The sequence below is a fragment of the Propithecus coquereli genome, unplaced genomic scaffold, assembly GCF_000956105.1.
Source record: "Propithecus coquereli isolate 6110/MARCELLA unplaced genomic scaffold, Pcoq_1.0 Scaffold92, whole genome shotgun sequence".
In the NCBI taxonomy this organism is placed as follows: Eukaryota; Metazoa; Chordata; class Mammalia; order Primates; family Indriidae; genus Propithecus; species Propithecus coquereli.
This window is the reverse complement of record NW_012155507.1, coordinates 1,059,825-1,076,948: the sequence shown is the minus strand read 5'-3', so window position 1 is coordinate 1,076,948 and position 17,124 is coordinate 1,059,825. Positions and strand designations below refer to the sequence as shown.

General features: G+C 50.0%; 1 protein-coding gene across 1 annotated transcript in view; it reads left to right on the top strand.

Annotated features, from left to right (window-relative positions):
- Window positions 1-2,320, top strand: part of CORO2B (coronin, actin binding protein, 2B) — a 74,316-nt gene extending 71,996 nt beyond the window's left edge. Inside the window, exon 11 of the mRNA XM_012664835.1 lies at window positions 1,522-2,320. Within this exon, the coding sequence (XP_012520289.1) occupies window positions 1,522-1,653 (132 nt within the window). The 3' untranslated portion in view covers window positions 1,654-2,320. The remainder of the gene's footprint in view (window positions 1-1,521) is intronic.
- The last annotated feature ends 14,804 nt before the right edge of the window (window positions 2,321-17,124 follow it).

The following is a 17,124-nucleotide window of genomic DNA, read 5'->3' as shown; positions in this document are numbered from 1 at the left end:
AGAAGAGGAAACAGAGAAGTGGCCCAAGGTCACACAACTCTGCGATGCCACATTTCATTTGGTCTTCTATACATTTTCTTTTGTTCCTTCTTTTCAGCATATTTTGATGCAGGACCAAGATCTTTTCTTTGAGGAGGCCTCCCCTGGTTGGACTCTGCCGCGTCTTTCTCACACAGATCGCGCCTTTGCTCCAAGGTCCAGCTTCAGTTTCGTTTAGGTGGAACAAGAACTTAAAGTCACTCTGAAAGCAAAGCCCTAGTTTTTACAACGTTTTCTCTAATCTTTTTCTGAGATCGGTTAATCGAGGTATAATTTATCTATAGTAAAATTCATCCTTTGTAGTAAATAGTTCTAAAATTTTTGCAAACACACAGTCACGCAATCAGGTACGGATTATTCCCCAATCTTTTGTGGTTACATCATCCACTTCTAATTCAGCTGCAATTTTTTTAGCATTGCCTTTATCAAGATTTTCTAAAGCATTTAACTAAGTTTTTTTTTTTTTTTTTTTGAGACAGAGTCTTACTGTGTTGCCTGGGCTAGAGTGCCATGGTGTCATCCTAGCTCACAGCAATCTCAAACTCCTGGGCTCAAACAATCCTGCCTTAGCCTCCCGAGTAGCTGGGACTACAGGCATGCGCCACCATGCCCGGCTAGTTTTTTCTATATATTTTTAGTTGTCCAATTAATTTCTTTCTATTTTTAGTAGAGACGGGGTCTCGCTCTTGCTCAGGCTGGTCTCGAACCCCTGACCTTGAGTGATCCTCCCGCCTCGGCCTCCCAGAGAGCTGGGATTACAGGCGTGAGCCACCGCGCCCGGCCTTAACTAAGTTTTTATAGAAACAGCAACTCTCTTTTTGTGCTCACCTCATCAGTTTATATCATATTTAATTAAATTATGCAGTCACAATAATAAACGTAATTCACACCAGAAAGTTCGAGAGCAGACACAACTCGCAGCGGGGTAACATTCGACTCAAACGTGTGGGGGTGGGGCGGGGGCGGGTCCATGAGTAGCCCGCTGCCTTCCCGGGCGGGTTTTGTGTCAGCATATTTCACAGAAGTAGCAGCTGGTTCGTCCGGGGAGCCATCTGAGTGAAGGTTTGCTCTGCCCGTGCCCACCCCAGGAAAGGTACCCCTGCCCAGTGCAAACTGTGGTGCTCCTGTCACAGCTCCATGTTAGCAAGGAAGAGGCTAGATTTCATGCTGAGTCCCGAGCCTTCCGGAGGAGAAGACACAAAACATCTTAGAAAGGTTTCCATCTAGGATGGCAAAGAAAAGCATTAGATTAGGCCCCAGAAAGGGATAAGCTTAGGATGTTTGGAAAACCGTGTCGGGTCCCTCCTTCCTCCGTGGCCCTGAATGGGCGGATGAAGCAAGTTTTCTGCCAAGGCTAAGTCAGAGCCATGGGTGAGCCTGGGGACAGGCAGGCACCGGCCTGGGTGTCTGGAGGCCCGCTCGGGGGTCCTCTTCTCACCTGCTCTCTCCCGCCCTCTGTGGCCCCTCTCTCCCCCACCCCAGCTCCTCCGAATGTTCTTCCGGCAGCAGGATGAGATCCGACGGTTGAAAGAGGAGCTGGCCCAGAAGGACATCCGCATCCGGCAGCTCCAGCTGGAATTGAAAAACTTGCGCAACAGCCCCAAGAACTGTTAGCTCCCCAGGTGGGCTGTTTTCTACGCCGATCTCTCCGTCGCTTCTACTCGTCCCTTAACTTCCCCTTTTCCAGTGCCCCCAGAGACAGAGCCAGGACTGGAGCCGGGGGCCAGCCTGAGGGACCCCACCTGCCACCTCAAGAACTGGAAGCCGACCTTGGACCTCCTGACCTCATGCTAGTAAAAGTCCCAGGCCTCTCCTGGAGACCCCCTGCTGGCAGCCCCCTCCCCTGCCACCCCAGGAGCCAGGCTTCCCCTCAGCTGGGCGAAGACCACGTTCCCCCTGAGGGGGTGCCCTCAGCGGACCAGGGAGCAGGGAGGGAAGCAGGATCCCAGCTAGACTTAGAACTTGAACCTTTCCCCTGCACAGGGACTGCCAGGACGTCTCTGCGCACTCCCTACCGGGGCTCTCAGCATCCCTGATGGTACCACAGAGTAAGGGCTGGGTCACAGGCTGAAGTGCCCCCTCCCCGCCTCCCGCCTCCCTCCGCACTCAGCAGCCCTGGGGCCTGACTCACCTGACCAGGGCAGCCAGCAGCCCAGCCCTGTCTGTCTCCTGCCCCCGCCTTGTCTTCAGGGAATTGAGAGGATCTCTCCAAGGCCATACTGACCCCTCTGCCTTCCCCGTGACTCTCCTCAAAGCTCTTGCACACCCTTTTCCCGTTTAATTTATGAGCCAGGCAGGGTTGGGATTAGTGTCCCCATTTGACAAATGACAGAACTGAGGGTTGCAAGGGGGAAGTGACTTACTAGGTCACCCAGCAGGCCAATGGTGGACCCAGGGCCAGGACCCTGGCTGTCCAGACCCCAAGGCCAGGGCCCTTCCCACTGCATCCAGATGCCAATCCCATTGTGGGCTTCACCAGTGCCCAAGTCTCTGTGGAGAATGAGAACTGGAAGCCATCGCCCCCGTCTGCCCAGCACCAGTAGTGCCCACGTGCCACACTGCCCGGCCGAGGCCCCTCCCGCCAGTGCCCCAGGTCTTCCTGGCCCTGCGCCCTCGACGCTCACCCCCCGGGGACTCCATCTGAGATGAGGCCTCTTCCTCCTGGAGGGTGAGGCCGAGGAGGGTGGAGCTCGGCGGGGAAGGCAGAGCGGGGTCGGATGGCTGCCGGGGTGCTCTGCGTGTCTCGCTGCCGCTCGCTCAGCCACGTTCAGCCTTACGCACGTAGAATGGCCGCAGCCACTCGCATCAGCATAGCACTTTAAGGTTTACACAGTTCTTTGACACCCAGGATCTCGTTGAGCCTCACACCTACCCCATTTTGCAGAAGAGGAAACAGAGAAGTGGCCCAAGGTCACACAACTCTGCGATGCCACATTTCATTTGGTCTTCTATACATTTTCTTTTGTTCCTTCTTTTCTCCTTTCATCTCCCACTACCCACACAGGGTTAACGAACACTGTTCTCAGAAGAGCCACAGTTTGAGGGTGAGATCTGGGATCAAGAAATGAGGTGTCCCCTCCTCCCTCTCATTAGCTAGGATCTACTAGATGCATCATACTCCACACTCGCTTCTCCCTGGCCACCCTACAGAACATCCACCCGCAAAGGCCGGGGCCACCCAAGCCCCTCCGGGTGAGCTGGGCAGGGGAAAGCCTCCCACCCCTCGGGCCTTTGCTCTCAGAACCTTCCATCCTCCCAGCCAGCTAGAGCAGGGCCACCTCACCTCCACCCCTGCAGCTAGACAGTGTCAGCTCTCATCTCCTCCTCCCCACATTTCTGGAGCTTTTTTTTCTTCCCCATTGACCTTTGTGGTCTTCCGTGATTATTTATGCTGCCTCCCAAGGATAGAATTGAAATAAAATGTTTTCAACTTATCCAACCTGGACATGGCCATCTCATTTAACCTCAGGTGGTTCCTTCTTTTGGTCACCATAGTATCTCCATGGTCAACTCCCCACCCATAGCTCCTTTGCCCTTCTGGAATGACAACCCACGTCTGTATCTATAGATATAATTTCGTAGTTTCATTCTTCTCGGCACTATTGACATTTTGGGCAAGATAATTCCTTGCTGGGGGCCTCTCTGTACGTTGTAAGATGTTGAGCTGTATCCCTGGCCGCCACCATTCTGTTGCCATAGCAACCCCCTCCCAGTTGTGACAACCAGAAATCTCCCCAGATATTGCCCAATGTCCTGTGGGGTGTCAGAATCACCCCCCAGTTGAGAACCACTGTTCTACAGTTATTCATTAGGTACCTGCTCTCTGTCTAGCCCTGTGCTGGGGTTTGGGGAGACCAGTGTTCTACATTGGAAAGGTCTTTAGAGTTTACAATCTTGATTCTGTGTACTTGACTCATTTGATCATCACAGCAGCTCTAATCGGTAGGTCCTATTATCATTCCCATTTTCAAGAAGAGCATGAAGGTGCAGAATGGTGCCATGCTCGAGGTCACCGAGCCAGTGTAGTGGGGGAGGGAGACACATGGGGACAGGGAGCTTCTGAGTCCAGAGCCAGAGGAGATCCGAGCTCCTGGTCCCCAGCCAGGCTCAGAGTTGGTGGAGTCCGTTCTGGGAGGACTGCTGGGGCCTGTCATGCAACCAGGGGTGTTAGACACCCTCATTCCCTCACCAGTCCGGGGTTGTCTTGGAGAAGAGTTGTCAGGCTGCAAAACGGACAGGGACATGGCAGTGTGGACACCACAGAAAACTCAGAAGAGCCAGAGGAAAGCAGTGTAGGTCTTAGAGCAGGGGGCTAAGGAAGGAAGGACAAAGGGCTGCAGAGGAATAGTGGGCAGGACACAAGGAGGGGTGGTCCAGGCCCAGCTCTGCCCCTGGCTAGCTGAGACCACCCACGGTCTAGCGTTAGTGGCACAAACAAGAAGTTTATTGGGAAAGGGAAGCAGAGGATGGCTTCCTATAGGGCTTGGGTACACAAACGTACTTGTGCTGAACCAGAATTTGAACAAAGACACCCCTGGAGTTTCTGCTCTAGATCAGTTCACAAAGCCTGGGTTTGAATGAAATTCTCATTTCGCTGAAGTCTGGCCTTCATAAGCTCCCTCTCCTGGGATGCTGGGAAAGAGTGAGCTGGTTGCTGACTGAGGCTGCCCCTGCCTGGGCCCTGGGCAACAGGTGAAGGGACGGGTGATCTGTCTCATCTGTACCTCTGTCCCACCTAATCCCAATTCTGAGCTTGACTGGGCAGCTCTGAAATCATTACTTATTATGGTAGATTGTCTAAGGTCAAGGTCAAACTTGATTCCCGCCCCCGCATTAGTTCATTTTCCCAACCGCACTTGTTGAATAACCTACCAGTTCCACACTGGTTATCTGTGTGTCCTTAAGTTCTTCCTACGCTAGGATATAGTCCATGCCTGGTCGGTTATGCTGACCCCTCTGCCAGTTATCAGCCTAGCCCAACACATTGCTTTAATTATTTAATGATGGAGGAAAGCGAGCCCCTCATGGCTCTTTGAACCCATCCCCACTGCCATGCCCCCCACCAGGTGTTTGCTCCCTTCTTTTCTCCAGGGAAGGATACCTTAGGCAACTCCAGACCCTTCTCTTCTACGCAGAGGTCCCCATTGCCCCTGCCATCAGCCAGCGCGCCCTCCTGGGCATGTCTAGGACTCCTTATCCCACCCCAACACCTAATTGGATTTTCAGCTCAGTTTGACACACACCAAGTAGCTGGACCTCTTTAGTGCCAGGTGCTGGGAACCAAGAGAGGGGGAAGAACAAGGCTGCCCTTGAGGGGCCGCAGCCAGTGGTCCGTCTGTGGGCGCATAGTGCCCAGCAGGACGCGGAGCCCCTGCAAGCTGTCATGAGCTTCAGCCTTGGCTGATTTCAGCGTGGAGTGGGCAGTTGTTTTTGGATTGGCTGACTCCTGGGTTGTCTTCCAGGCAGCCTCCTAAGATCCCAAGATGGGCTTGGGCATTTTTAGACTCTCTCCTGGTGCTGGGCAAGCATCCCAGACTGCCAGTGGACCGTGCAGAACGTGGCTGCTTCTTCACTGTGGGAAATGACTTCATACTGAAAACACCCCCACCACAAGGCCCCCGCCCACCAGCCTTCCTGCCTGGAAGGTCTGCGGTGACAGAGGGTGCTGCCTGGGGCAGAGGCAGACACTTACCTCGGCCACAGGAAGCGTTACCAGATCCTTCTCCTCTGGGCCCTGAGGGCCTGCGGTGCAGGGAGGGAAGAGGCCCCTTGTCTGGGCTGTTGGCAGAAGCTCCTCGTTCTGTGGGTATGTGTTTCCTATTTGGGAACAACCTGCAGCCTGTCTTTCCTAGGAATTTTAATTCAGTAACAAGCACAAATGGGTCAGCTTCGGAGAGAAAGTGGCATCTACAGGATTGGGGCCGAGGGGTTCTTGGAAGCTCCTGCCCCAGAGCCCCTCCCCATACTTGGCTGGTGACACTGCCTGGGTTCCCCCACAGCACACAGCCCCTCGGGTTAAGCATGCCCTTGCCGGAGCCGTCCTCACAGACCAAGCCCCCTGGGAGTGGACGCTGGTGTGAAGCGGGTTCGCAGATTGAGCAAGAGGACACGGGAACAACGAGCGAGTGTGGGCCCCCAGTGGGAGGCGGGAGGTAGGGACATGAGCAAAGAGATCTTGGGTTTCAAGGTCACAGTGATTACAGCCAGATTCACAGACCAGGAAGAGTTTGCTAGAAACTTCAATCCAGCCAGCAGGTGGCAGATTATGGCCTTCCTATCAAGCCCATTTTTTTCTGAGCTGAGTCCCTTCTGCCACCTCCCACCCCACCCTAAAATTGATGACCTGACCCTAGGCACTAGGGCCTCATGGCAGAGAAGGCACACAGAACAGCCAGGATCTGAAACACCCCAAGTCTAGGAGAGGGAAGGCTCTGGAGGGACAGCCACATCCTCTCACTGCCCTGGAGGCCGGCTGTCTCCAAGGAGTGGCCAGAGGAGGACACTGGCCTCACCCTCCTCCCTCAGAAGCTGCAGAGACACCGCCCTGGGGAGCTGGAAAGAGGCTTGGTCTGGGTGTTCCTGTCCCAGCCCAGCCCCTGACCTGCTCTGCGACCTTGAGCAGTTTCCCCACAGGCACAGTGACAGGGAGGGGCCCTTTCTGCCTGGAGAGTCTGCAGTTGGATGAGGCTTGGGCTGAGGAGGTGGCGGAAGAGCCAGAAAGTGAAGAGCGGGCAGAAAAGGAGGGGCGGAAGAGAGGGGTCCAGGCCAGACCCCTGCAGCCTGGGTGGGCACAGCCCAGCCCGGCCCCAGAGCTCACCAGCTCCAGCCCATGCAGTCTCCAGGAAGGTACTGATGGCAGAAAAGGACGAGTCACCTATGATCTCTGCTTCCCAGTCACGGGTACGGCCCAGGACACAGAGGAAGAGGTTGGGGACAGCCAGAGAAGCCCTGAATCTTTGCCCTGGGAGGCTGGACTCCACCCCCGGCTACGAGGGGCCACAAAAGGGCTTGAAGCAGGAATGGACACCTCCCTCTGGCTACTTCACGGGAATGGATTGGAGGGCAACATTCAAGCAGGGACATCAGGACGGGGCTGGTGGGCTGGGGGTCCAAGTGGAGCGTGGGGGTGGCCTGGACTTGGGTAGTGGTCACGGCAGACTTAAGAGAGCCTGCTGAGATAAGGAATTGACCTTGGTTGTGGGGGAGGGGCGGACAAGTTAGGAGAACCCTACCATGTCCAAACACGGACACTCCACAAAGACAGGGGCGGTGCTGTGTACTTCCCTGTAAACCAGCAACAGGGTCCCTAGAACAGCGCTGGCTGCACTCTGCCTGGCAAATATCCTTTTGGCTACCTGAAACAGGAAGGCCTGGTCTTAGGAAGCTTGTTGGATTCTTTTGTCACTGAAAGACCTGGCTGCTCCTCAGGGTGAGCAGGGTGACTTGAAAGTCCCCCACCCCCAGGGGTGTTCCACCCTACCTTATCCCTGCCCCCAGCCTCTCAGGATGCCTGAAACTCACACAGTGGTCCCAAATTTGTAACAATGAAAATAGGTTCTCTTTCTTTGCCTACTGCGATTTTGAGACAGTTTTCATTCAAAAATTATTTTATCAAATACTTTTTCTGCATCAGGTATTGTCCTCGGTGAACTAAAGAAATGAATAAGACTGGTACTTGGTCTCAGAAAGGTTCCAGTCCCGTTTATAACTAACACCCATCCGCAGTGCTGGCAGGACTCGGATGAGTAGCAGCGATTCTTCAGGGTAATGGGGTAAGAGAAACACACGTAAAGGCTTGGGATTGGCCACCGTTATTTGCCTTGGGGCCAATTTTAGGCTTGTTCTGTTCAGTTGCCAGGTGTGGGTGCCGTGGCATTTCCTCCCTCATCACCACTGTCACTCTGGGCCAAAGAGGGGATGGCCCTTTGGGTGGTTGAATGGGGGAGTAGACTCAGGACTGGCCAGGTGTTCCTTCTGTTGGACACTCGCCAGGTGGGGCCCCTCCCAGTGAGATGCACCCCTAATGCGGATCCCAAGATGGGCCAAGGTGGCGACAGGTCCTCAGCAGGCACCAGCTCAGCCTCTCCAGGAACCTCTCATCGTCGCTGCTTCTGCCTTACCTGAGCCCTCCAGGTCTGGTACCATGCACTGACCACCTCCTACTCCACCCCGGGTGGCCCCAAGCCCTAGTCTTGCCTTTAGGGGGAGGGCAGGCTCTTCACCCAACCTCATTCCAACCAGCTGCTTGTGGCACAAACCCTTTGATCTGCTTTCTTGGCATTGAGCCTTTCTCTTCAAATCAAAAGTCTTGACTTTATTGCCTCAGCCATGAATTTTTGTGAATCTGTTTAGAAGCTCAAAAGTTGCTCGTTGACTATTCATGTATGTATTTGTGCACCCCAGCTAGCAGCATCCTGATTCTGCCTCTGGCAACGAACACTGCTGGCTGCAGTGGGAAGGAGTGCCTCAGGGACCACAGAACAAACAACTGCTGTTATCCCCAAAACCCACCCCCCCATCCTTCCCCCCACATACATATAGGACTGCATCATGAAAATGACCAGAGACATTGAGACCATACGGAATGGAAGAATTTTAATTAATGACGATATGAAACTAGAGAACATAGTTCTATTGCTAATTTTCCACTAACATCTGCTGGACAATGACACTACAGCAGGTGCCAGAGATACAAAACCTGAGATACGTGAATTGGTGGCCTTGGGAGCTTGGCTCAGTGGAGTAATTACAGTTTAGGGTACTGAGTGCTGTATCAGAGCAAGCGAAATGCAGAAGACAGAGGAAGGACCTCTGAGCCAGACATTCCAACTTGTCCGTAAAAGTCACAACAGATACGTAATCTGAGCTCTTGATGTGAAAGCAGTTTCCATCAGAGAAAAGGCAGGATGGCATTGCAGTCAGAGGAACAGCATGTGCAAAGTCAAAGAGAAGAGAAACAGCTGGTGTGTTGTGGGGAGAATCCCAGAAGGTCGTGTGTTGCACAAGCCAAGGGGAAGGCTGGCGAGTGGACAGTCTGCAAAGGGCCTTGGACTCAGGCTGCTTACCTAGAGTGCACTTGTTGCGCAATGCAAAGCCTCGGGAGGTTTTAAAGCATCGGAATATCCAGATGAAATTTGAAACATTTTTCAGTAGAACACACGCAGTATTTCTTTGTGTGTGTGTGAGAGAGAGAGAGAGAGAAAGAGAGAGACTGAGAGAGGGAGAAAGTGGTGTGGCGCGTATACTGAGATGCAAGGTAAAATACGTGTTTCTAACTATGGGTAGAATTGACCAAGTTGGAAGGCCACTGGTCTAGAACGTGCTAATGGTGCAAAACGGAGAGCAACTGCCAATGGAATTCCCAGGAGAGAGGATTCGATCCATGTGTGGCTGTCAGGGCTGGCTTCCCAGAGGAGAGTCGTGAGCATGGGAACTGGGCCTTAAAGGGACAGAGTGAGATGAGGGGAGAGCGACAGGGGGAGGCAGGGCAGAGAGGAGGCCTTACGTGGTGGCTCCCAAAGCAGTCCCACTGGGTCCTCCTCAGCCAGAGCCCCGCCCAGCAGCCTCAGATAGTCATCTGGAGGAGACAGCATTTCTGTCTCAGCAGGGAAAAGGGGCTGCTGACAGCTAATCTTTTCCTCCAACTCTACATACAACCTCTCTGCCAAGTATCCCGTGTCTCTTTTGACCTTCTACGCCAGGGCACCAAGTTCATTCTCAAACAGCTCCCTTGACTGACAAACAAGGGACATTTTGTGTTTTTGTAATAACTCCTGAGAGAGAGAGAGCATTGAACGAGCTGAGACTTTGGGTTCAAGTTCTAGCTCGGAAACTCAGTCATCCAGTCATTTCTAAACCATGTCTAAGCCCTACTTTGTGACCATTTCTAAACCCCACTTTTGCCCATCATAAAATGGGTTAATCAGAACACTGCTGAGTTAATCAGAACTTCCCAGCCTTCCTCCCAAATTTGGGAGCATGAAATCCAATGAGATAATAGGTGCGATCCTACCTCACCAGGAGTGGTGGATGGGTTACTCTTCCTCTTGGCCGGGAGGCCCAGCTCATGTCGGAGCTCCAGAAGAACAAGTGCAGTTTGGCAACGTTGTTGCAGCAAAGAAGAGAAGTTATTATTTTATCAGCTGGTACCAGAGTTCCTTTTAAGGAAGGAAGTGTCTTTGTTTAGGAAAATACCTCAATAGGCCCCTTGGGTGAGAAGGTAAGGCACCGAGGACACGGGTTGGGAGGAAAAAACAAAGATAGCCAAATAGCTCAGCCTAAGAAAGGAACAGGAATCTGGGGATAGGGAAAAACAAAGGAGAGGAAAAGGGAAAGCTGAATGGTAAGGTCGAAAGCTAAAGCCCTAATAGAGGGGGAATTGGGGAAGCTCTTTAAGAATAGAGAGATCTCAGATTTAGTTTTAAATTACCGGAGAGTGATTCTGTAATCCAACCTTTCCCTTCAATATAATCCGTTCCCCAAGTCTCCAAGAAATGCCTATTACACGAGTCGCCTTGGGGAGCAGGGTGAGTGGGCGCCAGAGGAGAAGGGGCTGTGTTCAGCTTTTAGGGCAATTCTGAGACAGAGATAAAGCCTTGGCCACAGGACAGCAAAGAAGGAAGTTTGGAGCTGCTGATGGCATGATGGCATTGAGGAACTAAGCCCATGGAGTTCACAGAAATCCTGGAAAGGCTGAGGTCTCCCTAGCTTGTGGGGTGGGGAGGGGTTCAGACCAATGTCATGTAGAGTTGAAGTATGAGGATTATACCAGTAGATTCCTGAAAAACTATTTTCTATCCAACTCTTGTCTAGCATCAGGGTAAACATTGTCTCCAGGCTTCTCTCTGGCTGGAGTCAATATTATTTGGCTATTATTGATTGAACTTCAGCCGTAACTTAAGACTCACCCAGACAAGAGAGAGTACATCAGCTTTTTACTTCTCCGCCTGCATCCCGACTGAAATACACTCTGGGCGGGGCTCACCTAATGCGGACAGGTAATTTCTTCACGATAACAATCTATTGCATCCGTGTGCTATTTAAAGCTTCTTTGCCCCCTTATCTTGGATAGTGGATCTTCGAAATAACCCTACAAAGCAAAAAGATGCCTGGATTGCCCAAGTTAGCAATGAGGAAACTTGGGCCCAAAGAATCAAAAAATTAAATTTGGATTGGGCATGAGAGACAATCTCTGATCTTAAGGAACATTGGAGAGACAAAATATAGATGCATGAAGAGATAAATAGCACTAAAGCATTGGGAATAAATATAACAATAAATGCTTTGAGGGCAGGCACAATGAATTGCTGGAAGAGTGGTAGAGATTGTAAAGCATTCAAAATCAAAGGCGCTGGTCCGCCTTCTCATGACCCCACCCACTTCTTTCCACTTCCCGCCGCCACCCGCAAGATCACCATGTGCTCCCTGATTATCACAACAGCTTCCTCCCCAGTCTCCCCAGCTCCAGGTTTGTGCTCTAATCAGTTCTTCACGAGGCCACCAGAGCATCTTTATAACATGCAAATCTCGTCACCTACTTAGGCTCTTGGTGGCTCCCCTCTGCCCTAATCCAAAGTAGAAATTCTGTCTCCGCCTGGTCCTCTCATCTCTCAGACCTCATCTCTTGCCATTGGCTTCCTGAAACTCGCTGCTCCTTATGCACTATGGTGCAATAAAATAAATATTTGGTCTTTGTCCCTGGTTCCTGACACAGAGCTCCTAAAACGCTTGGAATTTCCTGAGAGATAGGAGTGTCTTTTGTTATTTATAAGGAGCCCTTGGATCATACCTGATTTTATGCTAATGAGGTGACTTAGGATAACAGTCCCTGGATAGCCCCCATGGGATTGGCCACCAGAAAGACCCAGTGATTAGAGGATGGGAACTTTCAGCCCCGCCCACTGACCTCCAGGGAGCCTGAGGTCTATAAAAATTTGAACAAGAAGATTCCGAGAGCTTCCGGGTTGGCGAATGCACCCCAGCTACTGAGAGACAGGAGCTGTTGAGCGCAGGGTCCTTCCAGATGTTGCCTTACAGACCTCTTCGTTTGGCTGTTCCTGCGTGTGCTTTATGATACTCTTAATAATAAAGCTTTAAATGTAAGTGAAGTACCTCCCCGAGTTCTGCAAGCCATTCCAGCAAATTATCAAGCCCGGGGAGGGGTTCGTGGGAACCCCTGATCTGGAGCCAGTCAGTCAGAAGCACGGTGGCCTGAGAGGCGGCGACTGGCACCTGAAGCCGGGGTAGTCTTGTGGGACTGCGGGTCTGCACGCATTCTGGTAGTTGGTGTCAGAACGGGACTGAATCGTTGGACACCCAATTAGAGAATTGGCTGGTGTCAGAAAACACCCCAGACGGCCCTACACTTGGTTTTGTTTTGTTTTCCTACCTTCCTGAACTGCTTCCAGGCACTCTCTTGCCTCCTGGCCTCCGTACACCATATGTCTTCTGAGTGCATCGCTCCTGTCCACTCTCTTGGTCTGGCTAGTGTCGTCTTATCCTCCGGGTCTCAGCTTCAGTGCCACCTCCCAAGAGAGGCCCTTCCCATCACTGGAATAGGTTAGAAGCTACACTCAGCCACTTCCATAGCATCCTCGACTTCCCCATCCTAACACTCACCGCACTTCACAGTTGTTACTTGAATAATGGTCTCTTTCCCAAGAGCGAAGCCCGCTGAGAGATGGGCCGTGTCTGTCTTGTTCGCCTTTGTATCCAGCACCTGGCGTAACGCCCAGCAGGTCAAAGACGTTCAACAGATGAGTACTGAGTTCACGATGAATGAATAAATGAATGTTGTAGGAATTCAGAAGGAAAAGAAAGATCAGTAAAACTGAGGTGGTTAGACGGCAAGAAAGAGGCTAGAACTCGAATAACAAGTACAGAAGCTTCTCCTGTCACCTAATGCATCAGCGACAAACCTCACCAAACCATGGCTCCTACCTCCATCCCAGGAAGACACGATGATATGGAGGAAAGAGTCCTGAACTATGAGACAAGAGAACAGGCTCTAGTCCTGCCTCTGTGCCTCGCTGTATGACTTTGAATACGTCATTTGACCTCTCTGAGGCTGAGTTTCCTCATCTGTAAAATGAAGCCACTACAATCTACCTAGAGACGTTTCTAGCTGGTTTGGTGTGGTCCTATCTGTGACAATCCTTGGCACAAAGTAGATTGTGGATTTGTTTTCAGCCACGCAGCCTCCCCGTCCAAGATTTCCTAAAGTGCTGGCTGAAAGCCTGGGAAAAGGCCTGTCTCTCTCAACCCAGCTCCCTGGCCCTGAGCAAACCCGTCTCTGCCCAGTCTGAGGGGCCACCTTTTCCATCCACCCCAGCGACGGCAGGCAGCATCCAGAGCCTTCCCCACACTTGCAAGAATCGAGCTCTGTGCCGCCTGCAAGAGCCAGAGTTGAAGGAACTGTCCTCCCACAAGGTGGTAATATATTTGCTTCTATCAATTTCTAAATAAAGAATATTTTTTAAATTAAATTTTCAGGAATTTTAACTGTTCCCTATAATCCCTGGTGCCAGACAGTGGGACCCCCAAGTTCCTCCAGCAACAGAGTTTCTTAGGCACCAGAGCTGTGCCAGCACCCCAATTCCTCAAGGAAATTCCAAACTAGTCAAGGGATATGGCAGGCCAAAGAATGTCCCCCCAAGGATGTCCATGCACGTATCCCTGAAACCTGTGCATATATTCTGTTACATGATAAAGGGTCTTTGTAGATGTCATTGAGGTTTTGGACCTTCAAACGGAGAGATATCCTGCATTACCCAGGTGGGTCAATCTAATCACACAAATCTTTAAAAGTAAAGAATACTTTTCAAGCTGGAATCAGAGACTCAGAAGGAAGTCAGAGACTCAGAGCATGAGAGTGTTCAGCTCACTGTTGCTGGGGTCTGTGGGGACATTGAAAAAATGAGAAAGAATGAGGGCAGCCTCTAGGAGTGAAGATTGGCCCCCTACGGACAGCCAGGGAAGAAACAGGAACCTCCGTCCTGCAACCACAAGGAACTGAATTCCACCAACAACCCAAACAGCTTGGAAGTAGGTTCTCCCCTAGAACCTCCAGATTCTAGGAGAATCTAAAATCTCCTAGAATTCTAGTCTAGGCCTAGTCCTGCTGACACCCTGCTTTCAGTCTTAATGAGAACCCTAAACAGAAAACCCAACCTAGCTTGCCTGGACTTCTGACCTACAGAACTGTGAGATAATAACATTTGTGGTAACTTGTCACTACAGCAATAGAAAAACTAACATAAGGAGACAGGACCTGTGTATTAGGGTCCCTTGACCCAGAGCTCAGCCCTAAGCTGCCACAGCTGTAAATACCTATACATCTGAGCATATCTGGAGAGTTGGGGTGTATAGGGTGGGTAGGCCAGAGACAGGAAGACTGAAGCAGGGAGAATCATTTTCTGTGAAGGCCAGAAGAGCCTCTCCCAGGAGAGAAACCCACCCTGCAAGCCTGGTACAAGGACCCAGCCCTACGGGCAAGGAACAGGAGAGCCCTGTCACACACAGAGGGTGTTTAGAGGACATAAGGGACAGGATGGAAGGCCCTCCCCAAGGCGCTCCTGGCCAGTGGCCATAGGCACACAGAAGGACAAATGGGGGAAGAGAGGGTCAGGGGACTAATTGGGAAGCACATATGAGACTCTTGAGGATTCCTGGGGCTGTTTGGGAGGACTCGAGAGGCCGAGAGATTCCTGCAATTCTGCGGGAGGGGCTGAGTCAGAGAAACATTATTTTACACACCTTATTTATGATGTAATTATACCTTCCTCGAGCTGGTACGGCCTGGAGAAACAGAGTAGCCAACGTCTGCTCACCCCCAAGGGCAAAATAAAAGGTTTTAAAGAGTCAGAAAGGAGAATCATGGTGGAGTAGGAAGGGAAATATTAATAGAAAGGGGATGGCCTTGAGTCAGACACAGCTGGGTACAAACCCTTCCTTCCAATTGCTTGCACAACTTACTTTATCTTTCTAAGCTTTAGTTTCCAGACCTAAAATTGAAAGATGATAATGTGACCCACATCACAAAGGGCTATGAGGAAACATGAGGCAGGTTACTGATCATCGCACCACACGAAGAAACATACACTCTATGCTGCCCCAATTCAAAGACTCCCCCTTTCCCCACCTCAACATCTCTGGCGTCGGGATGTGTCTTGTATCAGTGGCACAGCAGTCCTGAGGTGCTTTTGCTGCCTACACTTGCAAAATCGGTGTCATCGGTTAGGGGAAAAGATCCCGAAGACAATAGTGAAGTACCCTTTTAAGAAATGCTGCCTCTTCAAACTCTTATTGACACAAGGTACAATATTTTGTTGAAAAACACAGAAGCTGAGCCATGGTGACTCAGAAGAGCCAGACTGTAACTGCAGAGAAGTTTTAGGGCTGCTGTCCCAACTTATTTTGCTCATATTTGTCTTTTTTATGTTTGTGCAAGGAAGATGTATAATAAAAGAAAAGCTATGTCTAAATAAGCCTCAAGGAGCCCTTCAACAAGTACAAAACTTCTTTAAAATTCTAAGCAATAAAAGATACATACAAAATACAGGAATTATTTATTATGTCTAACTTACTTCTAGGGAAACTGAGGCCTAAAGAACATTTATGGTGTGACCAAGGCCTTACAGCAGCAAATAGCGGAACAGAGAAGCGAAGCAAATGGACTCAGGCTTACCATAGACAACAGTTTGGTGTGGCTGCATCTACTAGCTACACCCTAAATCCTTCACAAGGAGCCCGAAAAGTGTGGCCTTCTGCCCACGAGATATTACACTTAAATTCTGCCCACTGAATGTTACGTGTGTATTCACACACACACACGTAGCATTTCAGAAGAGTTGGTTGAGAAACACAAAAACTCTAGGAAGAATAATAATTTGGGGGGAAAAAATAAAGCCACTTGTGTTTGCCCCTCCAGGCCAAAGGTTGGAGAGATATAGGCTTGCAGACCATTATGAAAGGGTTCATGAGCTGCAGTGCAAACCCACTGTGTGCAAAGCATCCACTGACTGCTGTGTCACAAGTTATAAGGTGCTTTGTCTGTAACCCAAGATGCCCAAGTCCTGAGTTTTCTACCAATATCAATGCAATTGTGGTAGGTGGGTTTATATGTTTGCAAATAGCATAGTAGGGTATTATCTCAGAACCTTCCCGGTTCTTGTTATGTATGTGAAGTTTTATACTATTATTAGGAGTTAGACTATGACAATTTAAAGATGTATTATGGTAAACTCTAGAGCAACCATTAAAAACTAAAAGAGAGATATAGCTAATAAGTCACAAGTAGCAGTAAAGTGAAATCATTAAAATATTCGATGAATAAAAAAGAAGGCGGGAAAAAGAAACAAAGAACAGATGGAACAAATAAAAAACAAATAGCAAGGTGGTATACTTAAATATAACCATATTTAAAATTACATTAAATATAATTGGCCTAAACTTTCCAACTGAAAGGCAGAGATGTCAGACTATATAAAAAGTCTATAAGAACAAACTCTAAATACAAACGCATAGGTAGATTAAAAGTAAAAGGATGGGCCAGACATGGTGGTTCATGTCTGTAATCTCAGTCCTTTGGGAGTCTGAGGCAAGAGGATTGCTTGAGGCCAGGAGTTTGAGACTAGCCTGGGTAACATAGCAAGACCACATCTCTACAAAAAATTAAAAAATTAGCTGGCTGCCGTGGAACGTGCCTGTAGTCCTAGCTACTCACGAGGCTGAGGTGGGAGGATCGCTTGAGCCAGAAGTTCAAGGCTGTAGTGAGCATTGATCATGCCACTGCACTCCAGCCTGCATGGAGCAAGACCCTGTCTCTAAAAAAACCAAAAAGTACATGAAAAAAGAACTGAAAGACAAAATAGACAAATCTACAATTATAGTTGTAGATTTCAAAACTTACCTAATTGATAGAACAAGTAGACAGAAAACCAGTAAATAAATAAAAGACTTGAACAATACTATTAAATAACCTAATGTGTAGTTATAAAACACTATGCCCAACACTGGCAGAATACATTTTCCTTTCAAGTGCACATGGAACATTCACAAATACTAAGCTGAAACAATTTCAATAAA